Raw genomic sequence first — 27,182 nt, 5'->3', positions numbered from 1 at the left:
ACCTTCGTTTGACCTGTACAGTTGCAAAAAATTAATTACATGTCATCTTGCTGCCCTCGCGAAATCGTTCAATTTCAGTGGTAAATATTTTTTATGTAGTCTGTGATCGACGAGTTATTTTTATTTATTAAGTAAAATCGGACACCCTGTATATCGTGCAAAGTAAGAAGAAGAGTAAGAGAAAGATTAGCGGGTGTAACAAGCATGTAGCAGATACAGCAATAGCGTATAGTACAGGAAAATATAATAGAAAAAAATATATGTTAGAAATAAATAAATAAATATATATATTTATTTATTATTATTACATATGTAATCTCACCTCTCTGTTCTTCTTGCTTTCTATTTTTCTAGCTTTTTCTATTAATTTTTCTTTTGTATTATATTTTTCTATTATATATATATATAATAGAAAAATAGAAATTAATAGAATAGTATTATATTTTAATATAATATAATATATAATAATAAAATATAATACTATTCTATTAATTTCTATTTAATACAAATACAAAAAAAAGAAAAGGATATAAGAAAGAAATATAATACAAAAGAAAATATAATATATTTTTCTATTATATATATATTAAAATATATTAAAATTAACAGAAAAATCTAGAAAAATGAAAGAAAGCAAGAGGAACAGAGCGGCGCGATTAGACTTAAAAGCGGACCGAATCATTGCAATCAGTATAACGAGAGAGATGTAGGAAACGTTACAACTACGATTAAAGATGTCGGTGAAAGATTAAACGGCCGTGCTATTGTCGGCGAAGCGATGAGCCCGCGGAATTATTAATGGGACACGTTGTTGCGGAAAATGCAGGTTCGGGAGAATTGTAAAAATTCGACGCTGAGTCAACAGACCTAGCCCGCCCAGTTAGCTTCAGCGAAGGCTGAGTGTGTCGAACGTGTTGTGTTTTCTTTCTTTCTCGTTGTCGGCTCGGAAGGGCTCGGAATAGAACGAAGCCGGAACGGTAGAAACGTAGAACGACTCTGTTGGAAGGCATTACTGTTAATTAACGATCAGCAGCCGTTTAACGGACGGTTAACGATTTTTCTCTGTTCGACAGAGAAATTTCTCCGTTCTCTCCTCGTTTTTCTCTCTTTATTAATTTCCTCCGTCGCTCCGCGACGGCTTTAAAGAACGTTGCTGCTGCTCGTTGTTGCTGCAGCAACGTAAATTGCCTGCTCAAGGCCAGCGTATCCCCACCACGATAATTAGCTGTCGCTTCTGTGCTTCGCCCTGCCATTCTCCACGGCCGAATTTCGGACGCTATTTTTTTCTCCCCCGAATTTCAGCGTTTTCGTTCAGCGCATTCAATTTCGACGACGTTCTTTCAATTTCGACGACGTTCTTTCAATTTCTACGGTGTTTCTGTGTTATTGACGCTTGAACTGCGATGCTCGGGTCCGCTTGGACCCGGAGTGTAATTTTTCACAGGTACAGATTTTTCACAGGTTTCATTGAGACTTGCAGAGAAACCAAGAACGATTGTCTTGAAATACGTTATATATTGCTAAGTCTACATATATACAGGGTGTCCCGAAAATGTCTCGCAGTCCGAAAGTGGCGGGTTCCTCGGGTCGTCCGAAGCAACTTTTTCCTTTACAAAAATTTTCTCCGAGGCATCGTTAACGAGTTATCAACGAAAAACGATGACCAATGAGAGGCGAGCTCGGCTGGCGCGAGGCGACCGAGCCAATGAGCGGGGCCGGGCTTCGCGCGCCGGTTGGCCGGGCCGCCTCGCGTCGGCCGTACTCGATTCTTATTGGCGCGCTGTTTTTCGTTGATAACTCGTTAACGGTGCCTCGGAGAACATTTTTGTAAAGGAAGAAGTTGCTTCGAATGATCCGAGGAACCCGCCATTTCCATCGCTAAAATAATTTCGGCCATGGTTTCGCCAGACCGCCGCGCAGCGGTTCCGACGGTCTGGAGCGTGTAACGTGTGCTTCGTGCTGCGTTTTCATTTTTATTTCCACTCGCGAATACGACGCGCATCCGGCGTCGGTTTATTTAGCCACGGCCAGATTATTTCGGGATAGGTACTCCCGTTGGAAGTCCGCGGCGACTCGCCGCACCGCCTCCCACCGTTCCGTTTCCTTTGTCCACTGGCGATCTTCCAGTCGGCACGAGCGGCGAACAAAAAAAAGCGCAAGTGGCATCGCGTGGCACTCGCGCCGGGTTTTCTGCGCGACTTCTGAGTGAAAGCGAGAGAGAGAGAGAGAGAGAGAGAGAGAGAGAGAGAGAGAGAGAGAGAGAGAGAGAGAGAGAGAGAGAGAGAGAGAGAGAGAGAGAGAGAGAGTGAAAGAGCAATAGAGAGAGGGTGAGAGAGCAATAGTGAGAGAGAGAGAGAGAGAGAAAGAGAGTGAGAGAGTGCTAGAGAGAGAGAGAGAGAGTGAGAGAGTGCTAGAGAGAGAGAGAGAGAGAGAGAGAGCAATAGAGATAGAGAGAGAGAAAGAGAGAGAGAGGGAGAGGGCATGTATCTGGGTCGCCGGTCGGGTTCGCCCGGGAAAATTGTTGCGAGAAACTCGACGGAAACCCGACCCGGCAACTCCCTTTGTTCGCCAGTCACCAAATATACGAATCGCGCGCGGCGAGCTCCATTGAGCTTCTCTCGCGAGACGACAGACACATACACCGGCCTGCCCTACCTTATTTCGGATTCTCCTCGCTGCACGCTCGGGAGCGTCGATTTCTAAACAATTTCTCGATATCAACCCTCCGTGCGGACTCTCAACCTCGAATTTCGGTGAAATTGCTCGCTCTGTTTATTTACAACTAGGTTACCTGATTTATTTGTAATAATAATTATTGTTATAAAAATGTGATATAATTATAATATGATATAATGCAAATGAATCAATCTAAATAAATGTAATAAATATAATAATAAATAAATAAAATAGAATAATATAATATAATAGAAATAAATCGATCTAAATAAATATAATAAATATAATAATAAATAAATAAAATAGAATAATATAATATAAATAAATCGATCTAAATAAATATAATGAATATAATAATAAAGAAATAAAATACAATAATATAATACAATAGAAATAAATCGATCTAACTAAATATAATAAATATAATAATAAAGAAATAAAATACAATAATATAATGTAATAGAAATAAGTTAATCTAAGTAATACAATAAATTAATGAATATACATATAATACTTATCCCATTCGGTGCAACCAATTGGTGCATTTTCCAAAAGAATTAAAAATAAAATATAAGCAAACACAGATTTCGAATGTACCTCGAATTAGAATTAAATAGGTCGTTGGATTTGTTCGTTATCTTCTACTAAACAAAAGTGCCCCGTTCCAAAAAAAAGGCAAAAATATAGTTCCCCCCTACAATCGCATTTGCAGAGCTCGTTTCGCGGCGCCCGCCGAATTCTAATAACGCGGGGGGTGGTTTTGTCCGCCGCGTCGTCCTGAATTGGTCATTCCGTAATAGATCGCGGACGAGCCTGGTCTATCGATCGCCGCGTAAATCGGCAACCTTGATTCCCAATATCTGTGCAAGCGGAACACTTGACACCAATCTCTTTCTCTCTCTCTCTCTCTCTCTCTCTCTCTCTCTCCCTCCTCTCTTCTCTCTCTCTCTCTCTCTCTCTCTCTCGCCCTCCAGTTTCATCCCCCGGCGCCCATTCGTGCCGCCCCACCCTCTTCTTCCCTTCGTTCCACTTCCCTCCCCGGGGTTGCCAGCTCGTTCCATTTCGCGCGATTTTCTGATCGTTCCGCCGGCAAACCTAGAGCGAGGCATCTCTCTATCGCGCGCTTGTTCATCATTCATGGTGACTCTGGTACACGTCCCATAAAATTTTTACACTCTCCGGAGGGGTGAACGAGTGCACGCGCGCGCGCGACCCTCCTAAATCGAGCGGCCGAAGTGGCAGACCGTGTACGATATCGCAAGACCATAACCATTCGTGTATTCGTGCGCGCTTGTATCGCCGCCAAAATATTCTGTGAAATACGCTGGCGTGTCGCGCGCGATGAAATACCACGAGCCGATAATCCGCGCGGCGCTTGTTTGCCCCCACTCCTACCCTCCCGGTCCCGCGTCGCCGCGCACTCTGCCGCACGCAATTCGAGCCGCCCGAATCCGCGATCAGCGCGGTCAAGAGAATCAACTACGCGAGCCGACGCATGCGCAAAGCGCACCGCGCGGCGACGTCGATCGTCCAACGGACGAACGTTTCGATTCGGAAAACCGCGTTTCATCGGCTTGAACGGGCCGATCAGTTTTGTTATCGAATTGCTGCAGGTTTTTATTTAGACACTAAATATGTACGAGGTATATATGTATACATATTTATATGATATTATATTTAATATATTATGTAATAATATGTATATTAATACAATTGATATAATAATATATAATAGTATTATACAATATATGAAGTATATAATAGTATTATATGTATATCAATATTATAGTTATTAATGAATTATATTATATATTATATTAATACAGTATATTATAATTATTATAATTTTATGTTATATTATTAATATAATGTGTTATAATTATTAATATCTTTTTAACACTAGATTTACGGTATCCGTCAAAATGACGGCTCACTAATTTTTTAATTTGCGATTGTTCATACCGTAAAGATAGATTTATGAGTTATTTATTCAATGTATATGTTACTTACGGAGGAAAATGTTACAATAACACTTGCTAAAAATCAGGAAAAATGTCTTATTGTTACTTTTATAAACTAATGTGAAACAGTTGCTTTTTTGTGCTCCGTAAATCTAGCGTTAATATTAATATATAATTTAACATTATATTATAATATTTATATATATATAGTGTATATATATATAAATATATATAAATGGTATATATATAAGTGATTTTTCAGGTCATTCGAAGTAACTTTTTCCTTATTGAAAATTTTCTGCGATGCATCGTTAGCGAGTTATAAACGTAAAACAGTGCACCAATCAGAGGCGAACGCGGCTGGCGCGAGGCGGCCGAACCCAGCGTGCGCGAGGCGGCCGAGCCAATCAGCGTAACTAGGCGTCGTACGCTGGTTGGCTCGGCCGCATCGCGCCCAGCCGTGCTCGCCTCTCATTGGTGTACCGTTTATCGTTAATAACTCGTAAACGACGCCTCGGAGAAAATTCTTGTAAAGGAGAAAGTTACTTCGAATGACCTCAGGAACCCCTCAATTCTGAAACAATGTTAACATTACGAAATTTGTTTATATTTTAACGAAGCCTCGGATCCCATTTTCGCCAAGGAAAAAGTTAGTTCGAATAACCCCACAGGAATCAACCTTTTCCGGGTGTCGACGTAATCACGGGACACCCTGCGTATATTTAGCGTTTAAATAAAAACCGCCTGTTGTTTTAAAAGAAAAATGATCGGCGTGTTCGAGACGCAATAATTCCGTGAAATGGGATAGCTCGATGTTTTCCGACGCATTCGGAAAACGGCGTAGAAGTTAGAAGGGAAAAGCACCGTAATTTAATTAGCAATATAATCTGAAACGAGGCGAGCAGCAGCAGCGGCGTCGGCGCAACGAAACGCCTGGAATTTAAGCGAGAGGAAGTTTATATGGACGCGCGCAACGAACAGTTGAAATTGTAATAAAGCAACGAGGCGCGCGCGCGAACGCATAAACGCGCTGCGAACACGCGGACGGTACGCTATTTTTTTTTTACATTAAATTAAATTGTTCCATCGTTTCTAATCAAGCCTAAATCGAATTGTATCATCGCGTACTAACCGTGTGCCGTCCATCTTGCAATCTGCATGCATTAACGACCGGAATTGATGAATGAAATTTCGCCACGGCTCGTAAACGCCCCCGGTGGCCCTCCTCGCCGAAAATCACATAATTTACCTGCGAGAGATTTTGCCGACTTTATAAAAATCCCGTTAATTAATGACCGGACAAGCTTGCACGTATCGAGTGCGTGACGGGGTTAATTAATCACTGGACTCCGGGGATTTTTAGCATTCGCGAAAAATTCGAGGCAGCTGCGACAGAAAATTAATTCGTGAATTTTTATATGTAGTATCAAAATAGTATTCTTTTATCGTACTGATTAAACAATTTGATGTTTCAACGTTGTTGTCAAATTTATTAATGGGACACAGAGAGTGTTTATGGATGGGAATGTTTATGAATAAATGATCTGATAAATAAATAAACGTTGAAGAACATTTAAAACTTGTTAGAAATATGTTTCAGGATAATTTAGTAAATAATAAATAATAATAAGAAGTAAATAGATATAAATAATAAATAAATAAATATTAATAATAATAGATAAATAAATATAAATAATAATAAGTAAATAAATATAAATAATAATAAGTAAATAGATATAAATAATAATAAGTAAATAAATGTAGATAATAATAAGTAAATAGATATAAAAAAATAATAATAAGTAAACAGATATAACCAATAAATAAACAAATATAAATAATAATAAGTAAACAAATATGAATAATAATAACTAAATTAAATATAAATAATAATAACTAAATAAATATAAATAATAATAAATAATACAAAACAACGTCTCCCATATCAATATAATATAACAAATAAATGAATGGAACAAAATGCACTTTTTAAAAAGCTTGAAAATAAAACAACTAAACGAAGATGAAATCGATCGACACTGTGCAATTCGTCTAGTAAAAGAACCGATCTCTCCAATGTTTCGATCTAGAATTAGATAGGTCGTTTAGTTTTTTTTTTATTATCATGTCCTGAACGAAAGTGTTCCATTCATGGTGGTTCTCCCATGTTTCGCGGGTTCGAGGAGCGGCGTCGGTATTTCTGGCGACAGCTGAGACGATACACGATACACGGTATCTGTCGGCGGATATATTTTTAATTTTATCGTCGCACGATGGGCGACCGGAACGAGAGAAAAGTGCGGCGCGCGGCTGCGACTCATATTCTATAATTTAAAATTGTAGAATGAAGTGGGAAAATAAAGTTGTAGAATGAAGTGAGAAGATAAAGCTGTAGAATAAAGTTGTAGATATTTACTTATAGAATATTTACTTATATAAATATTTTACTTTATATATTATAATAAATATATAATATTAAATAAATATAATATTATATTATATTATATATATTATATATAAATAAATATATAAATATATAATATTTACTTATATATTATTTACTTATATTATTATATTCTATTTACTTATAGAATAAAAGTTGGCAAATAAAGCTGTAGAATAAAGTTGGAAATTAAAGTTGTAGAATAAAATTAGATTAATAAAGTTGTAAAATAAAATTATAGAATAAAGTAGGAAAATAAAGTTGTAGAATAAAGTGAGAAAATAAAGTTGTAGAATCAAATTATAGAATAAAGAGTCAATTATTGTCCATACTAACGCGTTTCCTGAATATCGAGAGTTACTTTTTATTTCTTTTAATTGTTTTCACCTGAGAAAAGACTTTATACAACGATTTTACGTTCTAAACAGAAAATACTGATTTTTTGATTTTTTTTCCATTGTTCGCGTCCACAGAGCGCCGCGCCGGTTGGCGTAATTCAGATATTAATACGCGTCCGTCCCCGCCTGGACGGGTCGAGAGAGAGAGAGAGAGAGAGAGAGAGAGAGAGAGAGAGAGAGAGAGAGCCAGTCGGTGCTCCTCCGGAATTCGTGACGTATCCCGGGGAACAAATGTCAATTGACACGCGGGCTCCTCGGTGGAACGATCTTTCCCACAACTGTCCGGCGAAGAACGAGCGGCCGCCGCGGGGACGGACAACTTCTGCGGTCTTCTATTTGTCGGAAAGACCTCGTCGTCGACAGCTCCCGTCTCGCTCCTTTCGAACCGGGGCAATTTCTGCGGTTCGATAAAAATGCAGCTTCCTCGGAGCGGAACTCGGACCTTGTTGAATTCTTCGGGACAACCGGTGGTGCTCTATGCTCCCGCGACCTCCCGACATTGTTTGAGAAAGTTTGAAGTAGACCACGGGAACACGGCACTTCGTGCCAGATAAAAATGGTCTCCATTGATTTCAAAAGTTCCGAATTCACTGGAAGTGTACCTCTATTTTGTTGTTGTTATTAGTATTTTGTTTCTGTTAATTTTATTTCTATTATTTTCTATCTATTTTTATTTCTATTTTATTTCTATTTTATTTCTATCATTTTCTATCTATTTCATTTCTATTATTTTCTATTATTTTCTATCTATTTTCTATTATTTTCTATCTATTTTCTATCTATTTTATTTCTATTTTATTTCTATTATTTTCTATTATTTTCTATCTATTGTATTTCTATTTTAATTCTATTACTTTCTATCTATTTCATTTCTATTATTTTCTATCTATTTCATTTCTATTATTTTCTATCTATTTCATTTCTATTATTTTCTATCTATTTTATTTCTATTTTATTTCTATTATTTTCTATCGATTGTATTTCTATTTTATTTCTATTATTTTCTATCTATTTCATTTCTATTATTTTCTATTATTTTCTATCTATTTTATTTCTATTATTTTCCATCTACTTTATTTTTATTATTTCCTATTTTATTTCTATTATTTTCTATCTATTTTATTTCTATTATTTTCTACATATTTTATTTCTATTATTTTCTGTTTTATTTCTATTCATTCTTGTCATAAATTCATAAAATCCGCAGTCTATTTATTTATCTATTCGCCGAATAGAAAATATTATTACAACTTAACGGAGTTAATTATAAATAACAGAACAAATGTATATAATAAATGAATTTAATAACTATTATATCACAAAAATATTACTTTTCTGAATAAACATTGAAGAAAGTTCTCTTCGCCCCAAAGTCTGACTATGGGGGGGGGGGGAGGAGGCCCCCTGGTCTCTTCCCTATGCCGAGATCGAACTAACATGTTCGGCGTTTCGCGGTCAGATTTCAGCTGTCGTAAATTTTTCCGAAAACTCGCGCGCAAAGTCGAGCGGTCGACAGCGACGACGGCGGGCAGCGTTCAACAATCCTGGCAATGCGCCGCCGGTTCTGCCGCGCCGCCGGTTCTGCTGCGCCGCCGGCCGCGCGTTCACGCGTTCCGCGAAAACTATTTGCGTTCCACACAGGCGTTTCCCACGTTCGCGTTCGTTCGCCGGATGGGTAAACGCATCGATCCAAGCGACCAGACGGACGCGCGCGGACACGGTTTCGGGGCCGCCGCCGATGCCGAGACATCAAAGCGTGCCGCCGCCACGCGCTTTTCCGTGGCCGCGCGGCGGCCGATCGAGCAGCAGAACGATTAATCGAGAAGTCAAAGGGTCAATGGACACCTCGTTTCGCAGAGTTTGCGACCTTCCCTCGTCTCTGCGCGGCCGGTCTATATAATAGGCGCGTCCGTCGGCCGCTTTTCAGGAATCGTGTGCGCGCGCGCGCGCACAATGAAAATGTGACTGGAAAACTGAAAATAGCGTCGTCTAATCTCTGTGTTTAGCTGCGATCTACCTATCAGCTGCGGTTATTGCGGCGAGATCGGGCCACCGTTCAAGGCCGCTGGGTGCCCGTACATGTACGTGTGTGTGTGTGTGTGTGTGCGTTGTTGTTCTTCCCGCCAGCCGCCTCGTTTCCCGACCGTGGTGGGGATGATTTATGTGTAATTTCAATCTGCTCGCTCTGTTTTCGAATATGACACTCGATTGAGACCGCCGAGCGGTTTGTATCGTAGTTCACGATCACTCCCCGTTTTAAATGCAATTTCAATCGTCCTCTTGTCTCTCTATCCTCGGACACGAAACTTGAACGTTCATACGCTGCCGATTGCCGGAGTCAATTCGACTCATTTACGATTTTATTATTGCTATATATATGTACACTTAAATCATTTGAAAAATTCAAGTGTCATTTTATTATTTAAAACTTTATTGTTTAAATAATTCTTTTAGTTAAATAATTTTTTTCTGTATGTGGATATATTTTATTATTTTATATATTTTATTATTATTTTATTATTTATGTACTCAGTTTTATTGCTATATACTGTATATTTTTTAAATACATATATCTTATTATTACTATTTTATTATTTATGTATTCGATTTTATTGCTATATATATTTTTTAAATATATATATTTTATTATTATTATTTTATTATTTATATATACGGTTTTATTGCTATATATGTGTATAAAAATATATATATAGCAATAAAATTGTATATACAAATAATAAAGTAACAATAAGATATGCATATGTAGAAAAACTTAAATAATTTTGTTTAAAACATATGTTGGCTTCAATATAAATATAATAACATATGTTTTAAAAAAGATTATTTAAGTTTATATATATGTATATATAATATTTTATATAAGTTTAATAAATACATGATGAAATAATATATAAACGTAATTCCAAGTAATATTGAAATTTTTAAAAAAGTATTTCAGCCACTGTCTAGTAGACTAGCCCCTCTGACATCTAAAAAGAAGAAAACTCATTTGCTTCAGTTTGAAGAAAAAAAACTTGTCGCTTTTTAAAGTATATTTCTTAATTTTCGTCCTTTATAAACTGAACACGAAAATATGCTCTTTATTCTCACCGAAGAAGCACGAAACGGCTGCTCTTACAGCGACCTGCGAAACCAGGCCCGAAGCATATTAAACGTGAATTTTTTTGAAATTTTCGAGGTTGTTGGCGCGCGGCGGTCGACGGCGTTAATTAGCGATGACGAGGTCTCTCCGGCGGCATTAAAAGCGTGTCTCTCAGGACTTGTTTTGTCGAGGAGCATATCTCGGGCGGCTTGCGTAAGCGAGACAGAACACCAGGACAATCCGTGGACGCGTTCGCAGACGCGGCCGAAGGAGGGGAGGGGGGAGGAGGCACCGGCTCGTACGCAACACCCAAGCGCTAACAATTATTTTATTATTGGCCCAATTACGCCGTTATTGTTTTCACACAGGCGCGACGCGGAACGCGCGACGGATCGTTTAAAGCGGTTTGAGGCGGCTCTCCTCCAGGCGATCGCGATCGTCAGGGTGATTCAACCGTCTGGATTTTAGCGCTCCGAGCGGGGTTCGGCCGTTCATCGTCGGAGGCCGTTGCGTTGCAACCGGACAATTTCCCCCCCGCCGCGCCTCGCCGCGCCCCCCGCCCCGCCAGTCATGCCACGCCGAGCCGTGCCTCGCCGCGGCGCACAGCGGAACGAATCGCGCGTTTTTCTTGGACATCGTCGGCCAATCGTCGCAATTTTCCACCATAGCCTGATTAAATGTTTAATAAGCGATCGTAGCGCAAGGAACACGCGAACAAGAAATGAGAGAAGACCAAGAGAATTAGGAAGACGTAAAGTTAAGGTTGAATTCATTATGTCGAACAGTGTCACGCGAATTGTAAAATTCATTGTCCACCGAAACGCAGTGACGTTTCACTAGCGCGAAGTTGTCTTCGAGTCCGTTTATGGTGTCCAGAGAATTATTTCGACGTTGTTGGACGGTTCAAGGTCGTAGTATAGCAGCTCGTCGAATTCGTCTCGGCACCGGCTACGATATTATCGAGTCGAAAATATATACTAATGACGAAAACGTCGAAACGATTTCAATTATTCGTGACAAAAATGTCGTTCCTTTTGTTGGTTATGTCGTTTATGTCACGTCGGTTATGTTTTTTATGTTGGGAACATTTTTGTACTAATTGTATGCTGTTGTAACGTTGTACTATAGCTTCGTTGAATCTTTAATAAGCGATCGTAAAAAAGGGAGTAAAAAGTAGAAAAGTTAGCCTCCGCTAGCTGCGATCGATAAAATAAATCTAATGTACATATATTATGTACGTATACACGTTGGTACGCGTACGTTAGATTTACTTTATTGGTCGCAGCTATTGGCAGCTAATTCTTCCACTTCTCAAAACCTTGCCACCGAGGCAGCGAATTTCGGTGTTTCAGACCTCGGCCGGTTTTCTGCGGAACTTGAAATCGTTGGTCGAATTACGATAGCGTCGAATGCAATGGATTTTCATTTCGTACGGTTGTCGAGCGATGAAATTTAAACGACGTCAGAATGTTTCTCTGTAGAAAATCGTTGTCAACGAGATACACAATAATATGGAGAACATCTAGAACTTGTAAACTAACAGGATTCGGGCGATCGTTATTTAAAGCAGAGCGATCGGAAAACGAAAAGACCGGAATTTTCGTAACGGTCGGATTCACACGCGTTCGGATCGAACCTGACGCGAATGTAAAGTTCGTTTCTTCGTGTTATCTCGTGCCACGATCGCTTATTAATAGACCGCGGATCTTTGTGCGAAATGAAAATGTTCCCCGTCGATTTCAAGAAATCAGCGTCGACTAAAAATGCATCTCTTCTCTCGACACTTGGCCAACCAAATGGGGAGATCTCCCCGTTTCAAATTCAGTCGATCGACGACCGAATCGGGGAAATCTTCCACTTCTAATTTCTAAAAATTAACAAACGATTTCTTCGTTTCGTTAAGATTCGCAAGAGGTTATGTCAAGGTTACGTTAAGGTTATTTTTAAGAAGCAATCGATGCCATATAAGTTTGCCACGCAATTTTCATTCAATCGAATGGAATACTTTAATCTTACGAACATTTCGAGGTTATCGGCGCTGTCGCGAAAGCGTTAATAGTTCTAATAGGTTAGAAATAACAGGCCTGCGTCCTTTTGTTTTTCCGACGTTCTTCCCATTTCGCGTTAACATTTGTCTCGTAAATCCGTAAAATCCGCGGTCTGCTTGTCAACGATTTCACAAAGCCGTGGTACAAAATTTCGACGATCAATTTTGACCGACGATGTCCAAGCAAATAGATGTTTCGTTTCACCGCGCGGCGTCCCGTGAATTCCCCATAAATAGCCCATAAATTCCGCGCTGGTGGCGCGGCCATCTACATGCGTCGCGAAAAAGCCCGTGTAAACGCGGCCTCTCCTGCCCACACGCTGCATTAAAATTTCATGCCCGGAATTTCTCTTTGTTTCGCGTAAACATGGAATTATACTTGCATTGGACGCGCGCGGGAACGGTCGCGGAATGCTACGGGAACATTCAATATGAATTTCAGCGAGCCGTGTCAACTGAAAAGCCGAAAGCTTTTTTTCACGTGTAATGTAATTCACCGAAAACACCGACCCGAACGCGGGCGGCTACTTTTACCACGTTCTAGGAATCACAGCAGTTCGTTGAACGTGCAAAAATGATTTTGAATGAGTCCGAGGAATTTTTGCAATTTCTGCCTTTTAAAATCTTTAAGCTGTCGCTATCTCTTTGAAAAGTGTGCGAGTTACTCTGTAATTATTATATATATTATTTTATATATAATATATACATATATATATAATAATAATATATATAATAATTACAGAGTAACTCGCACACTTTATATATATATATATATATATATATATATATATATATATATATATTATTGTATAGGTTCGATTTCCTTCGTAGTTTGTATAAACACAACAATAATATGAAATCTTGTAAAGTTTAATAAAGAATATCAAAGTATATATACTTTTTAATCAGTTTACTGTTTTTCATGAGTTTACTCGTCACGATGAAGTGGCAATATTTTTTATTATGACGAGTATATTCGTCACGAGGAAATTGCAATATTTTTTGTTATGACGAATATACACGTCACGAAGTAATAGCAATATATTGCGCTGTGACGAGTATACTCGCCATGAAGAAATGACCTTTCCTCTTGCGACGAGTATACTCGTCATGAAGACATGGCAATATTTTCTGTTATGACGAGTATATTCGTCACGAGGAAATTGCAATATTTTCTGTTATGACGAGTATATTTGTCGTGAAGAAATGGCAACATTTTCTCTTGCGACGAGTATACTCGTCACGAAGAAATGCCAATATATTTCATTACGACGAGCATACTCGTTAAGAACAGCTAACCTCGCCAATGTCCTCGCCTCATTTTTCACGGTTTCGACAGAAGGGTTGAACTCGACGATAATTCTCCAAGGGTACAAATAGCCAGCGGAGAATAGTCGCGGATCCGAAACGAGACGCGGCGAGACGAGACGAGACCGTGGAGGAAAAACCGTCCGGTCCCCGGAGCTTCCGATCTCCATAAAGCTTCGCCTGCTCGCCCGCTCGCTCGCTCGCGAGTGCGCGGCGTTATCGAGATATTCCTGCATTACACGTAAAGTAAACTCGGGAATCCGACGGGGATACCCCTAAGTTTCGTGTACCGGCGATATTGCCTCTGTATCCGAAAGCAATTTCGACTCCAGCCCCCGGGAGAGCTTCCAGTTCCTCTTCCGGCACGTCAGCCCTGAAACAGAGCGCCCGGCCTGTCCCTCTCCCCCCTCCCCTCCGCCCCCCGAAAGACTAATATCAGCTGGCAAATTTTCGAGTTACTGATTTTCAACGAGCCACGCCACTCCGTGACGCCGCGCCGCGCCGCCAGCCTCCTCCCCCCCCCCACACTACCCTGACAGACACACGTGAAATTCTTTTATGCAGATTTTAAGCGGAATTTGATTCCGCAGAGAAGTTTCTCTTTTGTTGCATAGGGTAAGCAATTACTGTGCAGTTGTAATAGTTTTAGTTATGTTTAAAAATAATATTATTGAATTATAGATGTCGGATCTTTTTAATATAATTTGATACGGAACTTTTGTAATCGAATCAAAATTTGTTTACTTTTTAAGACCTATAAAATGGGGAAACTAATTTTTGAAGCGTTTGATACAATGTTTGATATGTTTTAATTTGCGATCATTCGGATTGAGAATTCAGATTCACAATTTTCGGATTAAAATTGTTAATAATAATATTTAAGATAGTTACAATAATATTTGAAATAGCTAAAATAATTTTTGTAATAGCCAAAATAATATTCAAGATAGCTATAATAATATTTAAAATAGCCAAAATAGTATTTGAAATAGCTAAAATAATATTCAAAATTGTTGAAATAATATTTGAAATAGCTAAAATAATTTTTGTAATAGCTAACGTAATACGTGAAATATTTAAAGTAATATTGTAAATAGTTGCAATTGTGCAAAACAATATTGCATAATTTGCAAAATAATTTGCAAAATAATTTGTAAAATCCTTATTCACCTGAATTAGCTAGGAGCAGAGAGAGAGAAGAGAGAGAGAGAGAGAGAGAGAGAGAGAAGAGAGAGAGCTAGGGGGCACAGAGAGATTGCGAGAGAGAGAGAGGAAGTGAGAGAGAAGAGAGAGAGAGAGCTAGGGAGCAGAGAGAGAGAGAGAGAGAGAGCTAGGGCGCAGAGAGAGAGAGAGAGAGAGAGAGAAAGAGAGAGTTAGGGGGCACAGAGAGATTGCGAGAGAGAGAGAGAGAGAGAGAGAAAGCTAGAGAGTACAGAGAGAGAGAGAGAGAGAGAGGGAGAGAGGGAGAGAGGGATAGAGAGAGATCGGGCCGTATTTAATTATGAACTGGGAATTTAATATTCCCTTCGAACCGGCGCGGAAGTCACGGAAAATTCATCTTCGTGAGTGCAGCGTTCAAGATACAAGAGGGGTGGAAAAAAAAGGAGCGGGCGCGCCGCGCCGCGCTGCGACCCATTTTCCCGTGTTTTAAATATCCGCGCGCAGTCACAGGGCCGAGTGTACACCGTTTCGCACTGCGGTTTCAATATTCATCAGAATCCGTCCCAAGTTTCGTACACTTACAAAGGCTCCTACGATGCCGGCCGACCGTGTACAGGCTGTTTCAGTTCTCACGACTCGCTGTTCCTTTTCTTTCGGGAGCCTCTCGCGAACGAGAACGCTTCGACCGGGCTGTTCTTACTGTAAATTGCGTTTCGTTTAAGGCAGGGTACATATTCGGGGGCGAAAATTAACATCAGGTAATTTTGAAAATATGCATCTTCGTAGTAGTTTTTTTACGTTAATTCGAATTATGCGTATATCATTTTGACAACTGATTGTTTCTTGGCATATAACGTATATTATATAACAAGGTATAATATATATAATATTATATAATATTATATATATATATATATATATATATATATGATATAATTATATTATTATATATATAATATAATTATAATGTTATATATGTAATATAATTATAATATTATATATATAATATGATAATATTACGTATATGTATTTTTATAATTGTTTTATATATATATTTGCTATAAATATAACTTAACAATTTAATGAATGAAAATTCAATTTTCTCTTTGTTAATATATGCACCACGTTTTTTAAATTACGTCTTGCACTAATTTTATTAGCATTCCTATTATGTATACATATCGCGCGTTCTCTCTGATTCCATGGATTTTGTACAGTGTATGTCCAACGTGTTAAGAAAACATATCGGGAAATCGATAAGCGTGTCGTACCGAGCGAAGACTTCGAAATGAACTCGGAATTACGTTTCCAATGAAGAAAATGCAATAAATGGCCGAGCTAATAATTGCATTAGCGATAAACGCTTATAACTTAATATACATATGTACTTTCTAATATACATATGTATACTTGATACGATCCTATAGTGCAGACATTACTATATAATATTAATAAAAAAAGATATCATAATTATAATGATTATTATTAATGAGAAATAATAATTACTATAATTATTATTAATAAAAATAATAACAATTATTATAATGATTATTGATACAAAATAATAGCTATTATCAATGAAAAATAATAATTATTTATTATAATTGTTATAATTTATATTGAATAAGCAGGGTTACTTCATGATTTTTCAAAATATCCGTTTCGCAGTCGAAAATTCTGAAAAAATTCTGAAACGTGCTTCCGAGGGTGTAGAAGCCTCACAATTTTTTACATAATTTTCTGCTCGCTGGAATAGAAGAGATACAGCCGAGAAAGATGCAACAGCGGAGACACCGTGCTAGGCACTTAGGGGAAAAAGTTTACTTCGGAGAACGGTTTTCTTCTATCGATTGGTGGTGCACAGCAAGTTCCATTCGACCCGGAGGCACTTTCGCTGTACTTAAAGTCGGCTGCAATACTTCAGCCGATTGAATATTTTTCAGTCGAATATTTTATTCGTATTGAATCGAAGTTATTCCGAGGTGATTCGAACTTAGAATTGAAGAGACTCGCTCGATTTCGCCGTTGCGGCGAATTCAGACGAGAGAGGGAGAGAGAGAGAGAGAGAGAGAGAGAGAGAGAGAATCTTGTGAGAGAGAGAGAGAGAATCTTGTGAGAGAGAGAATCTTGTGAGAGAGAGAAAGAGAGAGAATCTTGCGAGAGAGAGAGGGAGAGAAAGAATCTTGCAAGAGAGAGAGAGAGAGAGAGAGAGAGAATCTCGCAAAAGAGAGAAAGAGAGAGAGAGAGAGAGAATCTCGCGAGAGAGAGAGAGAATTTTGCGAGAGAGAGAGAGAGAGAGAATCTCGCAAGAGAGAGAGAGAGGGCATCTCGCAAGAGAGAGAGAGAGAGAGAGAATCTTGCGAGAGAGAGAGGGAGAGAAAGAATCTTGCAAGAGAGAGAGAGAGAGAGAGAGAGAATCTCACAAAAGAGGGAAAGAGAGAGAGAGAGAGAATCTTGCAAGAGAGAGAGAGAGAGAGAGAGAGAGAATCTCGCGAGAGAGAGAGAGAATTTTGCGAGAGAGAGAGAGAGAGAGAGAATCTCGCAAGAGAGAGAGAGAGCATCTCGCAAGAGAGAGAGAGAGAGAGAGAGAGAGAGAGAGAGAGAGAGAGAGAGAATCTTGCGAGAGTGGGAGAGAGAGAGAGAGAATTTCTTTTCCCGGATTCAATTCTCGTAAAAAACCAGCCGAGAAAATTGGAATTCGCGCGAATACATTCCCGGCGACGTTGCAAGAAGGATCCCGGATCGTTTGCAACAGGACCACCTTGTACATCTGCAGTCGCTTAGCTATCATCCCCAGGGAGATCTCCGTTTACCCCGTGACACCTGAAACGCGGCCGCGTGTCTGGCCCAATTTGATTGCTTTCTCGCAGGTTGCTTCTCTTGATCCCGATTGTTGCGAACCGCGCGAACCGTCCCGAGGCAGCAAGACTGCTTTCAAATCGATTACCGGGGGGTCCGAGGCGGAGCTCCACCGCCCACCCCCCTCCCTCCCGTCGAATCGTTTTCCATGAAAAGATTATGAGCGCGCGCCGTGGAGGACCCGATAAATTGCTCCCCATTTAGCGGTCCATTATATTTCCTCGTCTATCGTCTTGTTGTAACCTGATTTGCGCGATCGAGACGTCGTTACGGAGATAAGTCGCGGCCGACTTCCGAGCGAATTATCATAAACAGATTTATTTCGAGTGACACGGTTAATTTCTGGATAGAAATGTACGCCGGTCGCGATTGAAACCGGTGGATCCGAGGATACCGAGTCGATGACTCTTCAGACCTAAAATGGACGTAAAATGGACGTCTTTAAGACGTCCGGAATTGAACGTTCTTTTTTAACGTTTGGAACGAGACCTTTTGAAGACGTTCATTTTAGGGCGTACGACGTTCAGACCTAAAATGGACGTAAAATGGACGTTTCTAAGATATTAGGAATTGAACGTTCTTTTAACTTTGGAACGAGACCTTTTGAAGACGTCCATTTTGGAGCGTACGACGTTCAGACCTAAAATAGACGTAAAATGGACGTCTTAAAGACGTCCTGAATTGGACGTCCTTTTAACGTCTGGTATAAGACGTCTTAAAGGCGTTCGGACCTAAAATGGACGTGAAATGGACGTCTACCGGCGGATACATACCGGACGGGACACGGTGCCAAAAGACGAAGAACCAAATAAAAACAGAAATAATAGACGAACCGATGAGACGAATGTCGAAATTGATCCAAGAAATAAACAAAAACACAGGTGGACGTACAGTAAATTCTCCCTAATTGTCCTTCGGCTTGTAAACGAAAATGGACAATTTGGGAAGACGAGATACGATTGTTCGAGCCCTCGCGCGCCTCGTTTTTCTAATCGTCGACGATCGGTAACTACAAAAAATAAAAATAAAAATAATCGTAACTCCTCTTCCCAAAATTGTCCATTTTTGTGCGCAATCTGATCGCGAATTAGGGAGAAATTACTGTAATATTTTGTGTTCGTTATGTCGTCATTTGTCCCTCGGCATCGACCTGGCAATAAATTACACAGGCGTAGGACTAGCCCAGGGAAATTCGCGGCATTCCGAAAGTCGGCATTTCCGGAAGAAATTACTGTACCATTTTGTGTTTGTTATGTTGTCTTTCAACTCTCGGCATCAACCTGGCAATAGATTACACAGGCGTAGGACTAGCGCAGGGAAATTCGCGGCATCCCGAAATTCGGCATTTCCGGGAGAAATTACTGTGTATCTGGAAATATTGTTTCCGGAACCGCGATCTTCGGGCAACCATGGTAGCGCAGGAGCTTTCAACGATTCGGGAGAATGCACGGTTCGCCCCGGGCATTAGGCACTTTAGCAGCACGGCGTTCGACGATATTCACCGAAATTCTAAAGCCTACGAACGATCCATAAAACGCTTTCTGGAGATCCCGTGGTTCCGAGATTCCGAGACTCTAAGACCCTTCGCGGAGCAGGTAACATTTAATTGTTCGTTTTTTTTATTATTAACCGGTTAGCTGTTTTTTCAACGGGCACGCTCGCCGCGAAGAGACGGCAATATTTTTCGTCGAGTACACTCGTAAAAGGTAATTGCAATTTGAACATCAAATTGCAATTTTAGAGAAAGCTGAAATTACAATTTGCCGTTCAAATTGGAATTTCAGTGGAAACTGTAATTGATTCGTAAATTTTAAGGTTATGTCGAGGTTGTTTTTCAGCGCGAATATTCGAGGACCGAGATAAAAACGGAACGAGAACGAACAGAAAAATATAAACGATTATTACGAGAAAACTGTATTTAGTGCAAATAAAAATTATTTGATTAAATTGAGGTTATATTAAAGGTTATTATCAGCTGTCTCGTTATATCCTCCGATAGCGGATATTCGAGTGCAAGAGGTTAGAGAACTTCAAAATGTCGTCGCATTATGCTCACTTGCAACAAATGCGGATAATTTTCATTTCGTACAAAAATTTACAATTGACTACTGATCAAATAAAATACATCGATCCACCTAAAAACGTTAAAATACATTCTTAGCAATCTAGAATTGTCCGAGTTCACTGATTTCCTTTTAATGAAAACTAGCGAATACTATTTTACTAAAATTTTATCAACGAATACCAATTGAATAAAAATTTACCCAAATAATCCAATAAGATTTTATTCGAAGAAGAATTTCCTCGAATAAGAATTTCTTCGAATCAGAATTTACTCGAATCAGAATTTACTCGAATAAGAATTTCTTCGAATCAGAATTTACTCGAATACACACGGAAGCAAACCGATTTGATAAAAACGATAGAATATAAAATTCTTTTCCATAGTTTATCGATTTATTTATACCAAATACCTTGATCATTTCTTGCTCAATCGGCATTCAGTCGAATCGGCAGGTCGCGAGCACTGTTGAGGTAGAGGTTATGAGATAGAGGGCAGCAGAATTGCCAGTGCTGCTCTTGAATTTGCGTTTGGTCGTGTCGCATCGCGTCGCGTCGCGTCGACTGCGCTGCCCCCTACCCCCACTCCTTCGAACCGCTGGGCCGTGACGTCAGCGGCGGTCGCACTGTTGACAGCTTGGCGACGCGTCGAGGCGCGAAGACACACGGTCATAGAAGCCAGTTAGGGCTGATTAACAGAGCACGCGGAGCAGGTTCGAGTGTCGCAAATTGCCAGAAATTGGCGAGAAGCCGCGTCGTCAACCGGCCATCGGTAAACAAATCTCTCTCTAATCCCGAAAATCAAAGGGATCGACGGGCGGCGTGCATCTCTTCGTCTCGCGTCTCGCGTCGTCGTCCTCTCCTGATTGCTCTCGCGCGTGTGCTGCCGCTGCCGCGACGGATCGGCCTGTCCATCCCCTGTCGTGTCGGTCTTCGAACATCATCCCTCTCTCGCTCGCTCTGTCCTTCTCCGATGCCTCGCCTTCTAATCTTGGACATCGGGGCCGGCACTTGTGATAAAACCAGAGCAGCTGACACCGTTCGACCTGTCTCCGGGAGTTCTTCTTCTTGCTTCTTCGCGTCACTCGAACGAGACTCGACTTCGCAACGATGACCTCTACGGGGCCTCCGGCACGTGCAGATGGAGCGGCGCGGCAGCGCCGCCGGGAGAGGAGGAGGGGGAAGAATCGGAAGGAACGGTCGTCGGGGTGGACTGCGCAGTTTTTGCATTCGCGACGGAAGTCGGTGAAATTCAAAACAGTGATACGAGGAGACTAAGAAATAATAACAAGTTACGTTCTTTCGTTATCTAGTAATTTATTGGCGAATTTATTATAATTATTATAAAATATTATAAGAAATATATATATATATATATATAATATAGTTTGTTTATTAATTTCGGATTTACAGAAATGCGTATATATTTTTGAAAGAAAAAAGTATTGACGATTGTTGACTCTTCCCAAATCGTGCACTTTTGTTCAAAAGCTGATGGAAAATCGGGGAGAATTTACCGTGCTTCGTTATTATATTATATTACTTTGTTATATAATTATTTCATTTGATTATATCGCTTACGTCCCGTTAAAATAATTCAAGAAAAAAATATAAATGTCTGCAATAGTTCTTATCTCCGGTATAATCGATGCATACGATATTTTTATCTTCCATAAAGACAGAGACAAAACGCTTTGGCCTTCGAAGGTTACGTCAAGGTCATTCAATGCCGTTTTACCTTTTTCTAGCGAGAGATCGCGTTACATTGGCAATACGAAACGACGACATACCGAACGAAGATGGAACTTTCGAGGCGTTTTACGAAGATGTTTGAACGACTGCAAATGACCTTGAACGATCTTCGAACACCAAAGTGTCACAGCTCGATGAATTCACCTCGAACTGCACGATCCGTTTATATACAAAAAATATACATAAAACAAAATAAAAAATACACAAAATATATATAAATATTAATTATAAATATACAGGGTGTCCCAAAAACGTCTCGCAGTCCGAAAGTAGGGGATTCCTGAGATGATTTGAAGCAACTTTTTCCTTAACAGAAATGCAATCCGCGGCTTCGTTAACGAGTTATCAACGAAAAACAGTGACCAATCAGAGGCGAGATCATTTGCCGCGCGCCAGCCGAGCCAATGAGCGGAACCGGGCTCCGTGCACTTGTTGGCTGGGCCGCCGCGCGCCGGACCGAGCTCGCCTCTCATTGGCCAGTGTTTCTCGTTGATAACTCGTAAACGAAGCCTCGAAGAAAATTTTCGCAAAGGAAAAAGTTGCTTCAAATCACCTCGGGAACCTCTCATTTTCAGATTGCAAGACATTTTCGGGACACCCTGTTATAACAATATAAATATCGTCTTATAAAAAGAGAAACAAGGTCACCTTGAAATCTCGGAAGCACGCGCACCGAGCAAAATAATTCTCCACCATTAACAGGAAACAGGTTAAATTTCGTCCGACAAATTTTTCGAAGCGTACTACGGTTCGGCAGATAATCGAATGAATCGCGCACCGCCTACAACAAATAGGACACCCTGTACAAAGGATACTAATGGAGTTAGCCGGCGGGCAACCGGTCGGGAAAAATCGAATTGTGGACAGAGTTGCAACGCGCGCCGGCCCGGAACTTATGCAAAGCGGCGCAACATCGCTCGGCGGTTCTCCGTTTAGCAAATGTATCGAGTGGGAAAATATTATCACGGCCGTGGGAGCAGCAGCACTCCGGTATATTAGAAAGTTTGTTCGCCGGCGTGACCGTAAATATAATATATAATAGGAGGCGTCGCGCGCGCGATCGCGATAACAGCAATAACGATAATGGCTGTCGATCGATTCGCGCGACGCAAACTCTATTTACAATTTGCCGGCCTACAAAAAAAGCAGCCCGAGGCGATAAACACTGTGGAAATTCGAGACAATGCCGGGCACCGGTTGAGAAGGGAGAGGAGGAGGGGAGACGAGACGAGAGTCAGTCGCTCGTCGTTCGTTTCACGGAGAAAGCTGCTTACAAGCCGCGCCGCGCTGCGCCGCACACCCCCCACCACTGATTGCTCGGCGGTGCTCGCCTCGCATTTCAAATATCCGCATAATATCGTCCACTCTTATCTATTTAATTTGACGGTTTTACTGCGACCGGCGAGCACCGAGCACTGTCAATATATAATTCTCCGATCGGTCGGATCGATCCCGTGAAACTGCTTTAATAAATACGTTACTGCCTCGTAAGATACGTATTGTTACGAAAACAATGAATGGTAGATGAATTTCCAGTCGGCTCAGACACTCTTCGAGGCATTTAAGTAATACTTACGGATGGGGGTAAAGTGTCCTTGAGTAGCTTTCGAAACGGTGTAACTGTTTTAGTGTTGTAAATTTTATGTTAATTAGTGTTATATGTAGATCTAGTAATATATCTGTTAATATATCAGTTGATATATTTATTAATATATCTGTTAATATATTTGTTAATATATCTATTAATATATCTGTTAATATCTATCAGATACGAATCGAAAATCAGATCAATGCTTTAATCGGATTAATAACAAATATTTCCATCGATAACGCGGTTAATAATTTCCAAAATAACGCGGTTTCGAATTTCGTATTAATATTTTTATACGTTATCTCGCGCGCGCGCGCCCGCACACACACACACACACACAATATAATAAAATTAAATTACAAATAATTACATATAGTATGTTAATACATACTATACATACTAATATACATAGTATATTAATATACAATAATATATATAATAATGTATAATAATATACAATAACATACAATGTACATAATATAATTTTAAATAAATTCGTTTGACCAGTGTTTTTCCCACCAACATTTCTGATTTCCTATCCCATTGAACTCTGAAATGACGAAGTATTGCAGCTCGTACAGAGAATTGTATTTGCTACTTCGAGAAGTCCCATTTCGAACGCGTCGTGCCGCTCGAGCAGCGCGAATCGCGCCGAGAGTAGAGAATCTGGAGTAGCGAGAGAGAGAGAATCGCGTATCGGTGATTTTGATCGGCAGCGGCAGTGGCATCGTCGACGAGAGCGTTGGAAATGCCCTGCGAACCTTGTGCAAGTACGCGGAGCGGTCGCGGGAAGGGGGGTGGGACGCGGGGGTGGCCGGACGGGGAAAATGAGAGAGGAGATAAGAGGGCGCGAATGTAGGTGAGACAGAGGGAGGCCTTCGCGAAATAGAAGAGGTGCTGACACCGACGCGTCGGCCAGCTTAAGCTCCACCCCGGCACCGATTGGTCGATGAAACCCTGTCGACGACGGGGGACGTGCACCCCGCCTTAAACGACTCTCCTGAAAATATATTATGCAACGTGTAACGTGTGCGAGCAAGCACTGATACCCCCCGACCGGCACGTACCGTTCGGAGATTCCTCAGCCTTTCGGCGTCCTCTTGGTCCTCTCGATCTCGGTCTTGGATTCTCTTCGATCGAATACTTCAACGCGATCCATGTATCCGTAGATCCGCCGATTTTCTACGATCTTTCTTAGTCCACGGAAAATCATTGCTACGTTTTCCTTTAAATCGCCGTGGAGGAGGAGCGATAATTACACTGCTGACAGTTATATTCGATTTGGCCTATTATATTGAATAAAAAATTGAATTAAATTAATGTAATAAAATTATATTGTATATAAATTAAATGCGTATAATATGATTGTATATAATATTAATAGTTAATTAAATATAATTTATATAGTATATAGTATAATAATAATAATAGTATAATATATAATTATTATATATATAGTATAATAGTATAATATATATAATTATTATATATAGTACAATAGTATAATAATTATTATATATATAAATATTTATATTATTATATATAAAATACAATTTTATTCGAGAGATATTTCGAATAAATTCTTGGAATGAAATTCAATCCGGCTAATGCATACATCGAATAAATTCTCTTCGAACGAACTCACGTACCTAAATATATCAGTGTACCTTGTTTATATATTTCGTAATTTTCCCAATTATTATGTACATTATTACAGAATTCCATTCAGCTTACTGAAAGGTGTCCGAATAGTTCAGCGAGTAACTGTGTCTCTCTACCTCTCTCTCTCTCTCGAATAAATACGTTCCAGTTGTTGGTAACTGATCCGAGAAAATTCTCCGGCCGCGAAGCTTTAACATAAAAATGTATGTACATTTCCTTTGGAAAGTGATCGAGAGAGAAATTCATATTTTGCCGATATACATACGTACATTCGGTGCGTCGAGTCCGATTGGAATATACAAAATGCATGGTTGAACGAATGCTCGTTATTATTGTACATTATTCGTTCAATAAATCAGCCGGATTTCATCGAATTCTTAAATGTTGCTCGATCGGCGATCGCGGTTAATAATTTTAGTAGTACACAAAACGAGGCTTATTTTATGTTCCGTTTAATTAATTATTATTATTAATCATTACCGAATCATTACTTTCATATAAATAAATCGAATGTTAATATTACTAACACAGTATTGACATAACCTTGACACAGTACTCGGCGCTTAGTTTTTTTCACTATGCGTGTGTATATTTCTGCGGTGCTTCACCGAACTACGTACCTTAACCTGTACGGTGCAGTTTTCGACGAGCCGCGCGCTTTCTAATTGGAATCTAATTTGGAATTGTAGCTGCGCTGTTGCATTCAAAAGAAAATGGGTTATGTCACCTTGACACACAGTGATCGGAACGTTCGCTGTATTCGGCTCGCTGCAATAGATATACATAACCACAATAATATGTGCACACGTACGGTTTCTTTACGTTACCTTTCCTTTTTTTTTTTTAAATAAAATTCGCGCTTTCAGAGATGCGATATTTTGAGAAAATAAAAAAATACACTCGAGTTCAAGAATAACGGGTATAGTTCGAGCTGTGAATTTGTTGCGGCGTGAAAGGTTATATTTTCTCTGTCAAAGTTTTCCCCTTCTCGTTGAGATACCGCGATAATATTTCTTACACTTACCCTAAACGCTGGTAGATGGAGCACACTTCGCCGCGCTGCTGAACCGTTAATCAATTTCGGGCTGCATAAAGAAGCTAGAAAAAATCAGTGTTTACCCGACGGTAATATTAATCGGTCCTGTTTTTCCGTTGCAGATCCGCCGGTGAATGGGACGCAACTGGAGCACCAGCATCTCGTGCCCCGGTCCTTGGGCGAGCGTGAGTCACTTTGCAATTATTCTCTGCTTCGAGCATCTCAACGCCCCGCACGCAAATACGTCCAGCACTCGGCGCAATTTTTCGTGGTCCGGTTCGTTGCCGGTTCCGATTCGCCAGCGCTGCCGTTTTTCCAGCGGCACGAAATCTCGTGCTGGATGTGTCACGAATTTATTGTACAGGGTGTCGCAAAAATGTCTCGCAATCCGGAAACGGCGGGTTCCTCGGATCATTCGAAGCAACTTCTTCCTTTACAAAAATGTTCTCCGAGGCACCGTTAACGCGAAGCCTAGTTCCGCTCATTGACTCGGCTGCCTCGCGCTAGCCGCGCTCGCCGAGCTAACGAGCGCGCGATCCCCAGCTGCGCGCTCATTGGCTCGGTCGCCTCGCGCCGGCCGAGCTCGCCTCTCATTGGCGCAATGTTTTTCGTTGATAACTCGTTAACGGTGCCTCGAAGAACATTTTTGTGAAGGAAAAAGTTGCTTCGAATGACCCGAGGAACCCGCCACTTTCGGATTGCGAGACATTTTCGGGACACCTTGTATATTTTTCACCTTTAAGTTTGCGGGGTCGCCGCACACTGTGACGGCCCAACAGATAGAAGAAAACCATATACGTATATTAATTCGCAGAGGTTTACATCCGCTAAAACCGACGCTTTAATATCGAAGTATGCAGTTCACAAGTGGACAATTTAGATTCCCAAAAGACTAAACACGGGGGCTTCGGTTATATAAACGAATATATTATATGTATTCGTTTTGCAGTTATCGTGGAGATATCTGCATGCAATATTCGACCAGCGTAGTGTCAATCTCGCGAGCATGGCGTCACAAGATGGCCGCCGCTAACAGTTTCTTGTGAATATCGAGAGATTCAGAGCTCGAATCGATTGGACACAACCCCCAAAAAGTGTGAGAGATAAAAAAGTGTGCTCTGACA

At 40.3% G+C, this 27,182-nt stretch overlaps 1 protein-coding gene and 1 long non-coding RNA gene across 10 annotated transcripts in view; one reads left to right on the top strand and one right to left on the bottom strand.

Moving 5' to 3' along the window:
• The window catches only part of kcc (solute carrier family 12 member kcc), a 275,901-nt gene that overhangs the window by 17,950 nt on the left and 230,769 nt on the right, over window positions 1-27,182 (top strand). For all 5 annotated transcript variants that reach the window (XM_033472197.2, XM_033472195.2, XM_033472194.2 and 2 more), the window contains exon 2: window positions 26,181-26,243. In XM_033472197.2, coding sequence (XP_033328088.1) covers window positions 26,181-26,243 — 63 coding nt within the window. The remainder of the gene's footprint in view (window positions 1-26,180; window positions 26,244-27,182) is intronic.
• LOC117221331 (uncharacterized) lies at window positions 23,458-26,605 on the bottom strand. 5 transcript variants are annotated; one of them, XR_013035333.1, is made up of 4 exons: window positions 26,047-26,605; window positions 25,010-25,790; window positions 24,428-24,646; window positions 23,458-24,360 (listed from the first exon to the last, which is right to left on the bottom strand). It is a non-coding gene; the product is annotated as an uncharacterized LOC117221331 (long non-coding RNA). The 5 variants fall into 5 exon arrangements; XR_013035332.1 differs by lacking the exon at window positions 26,047-26,605 and adding an exon at window positions 25,850-26,037; XR_004490480.2 differs by lacking the exon at window positions 26,047-26,605 and having other exon boundaries at window positions 25,010-25,210; window positions 25,292-26,033.

The sequence above is a fragment of the Megalopta genalis genome, unplaced genomic scaffold (assembly GCF_051020955.1).
Source record: "Megalopta genalis isolate 19385.01 unplaced genomic scaffold, iyMegGena1_principal scaffold0037, whole genome shotgun sequence".
Classification (NCBI taxonomy): domain Eukaryota; kingdom Metazoa; phylum Arthropoda; class Insecta; order Hymenoptera; family Halictidae; genus Megalopta; species Megalopta genalis.
The sequence above is the reverse complement of the archived record's forward strand: the minus strand, read 5'-3'. Positions and strand labels throughout refer to the sequence as shown.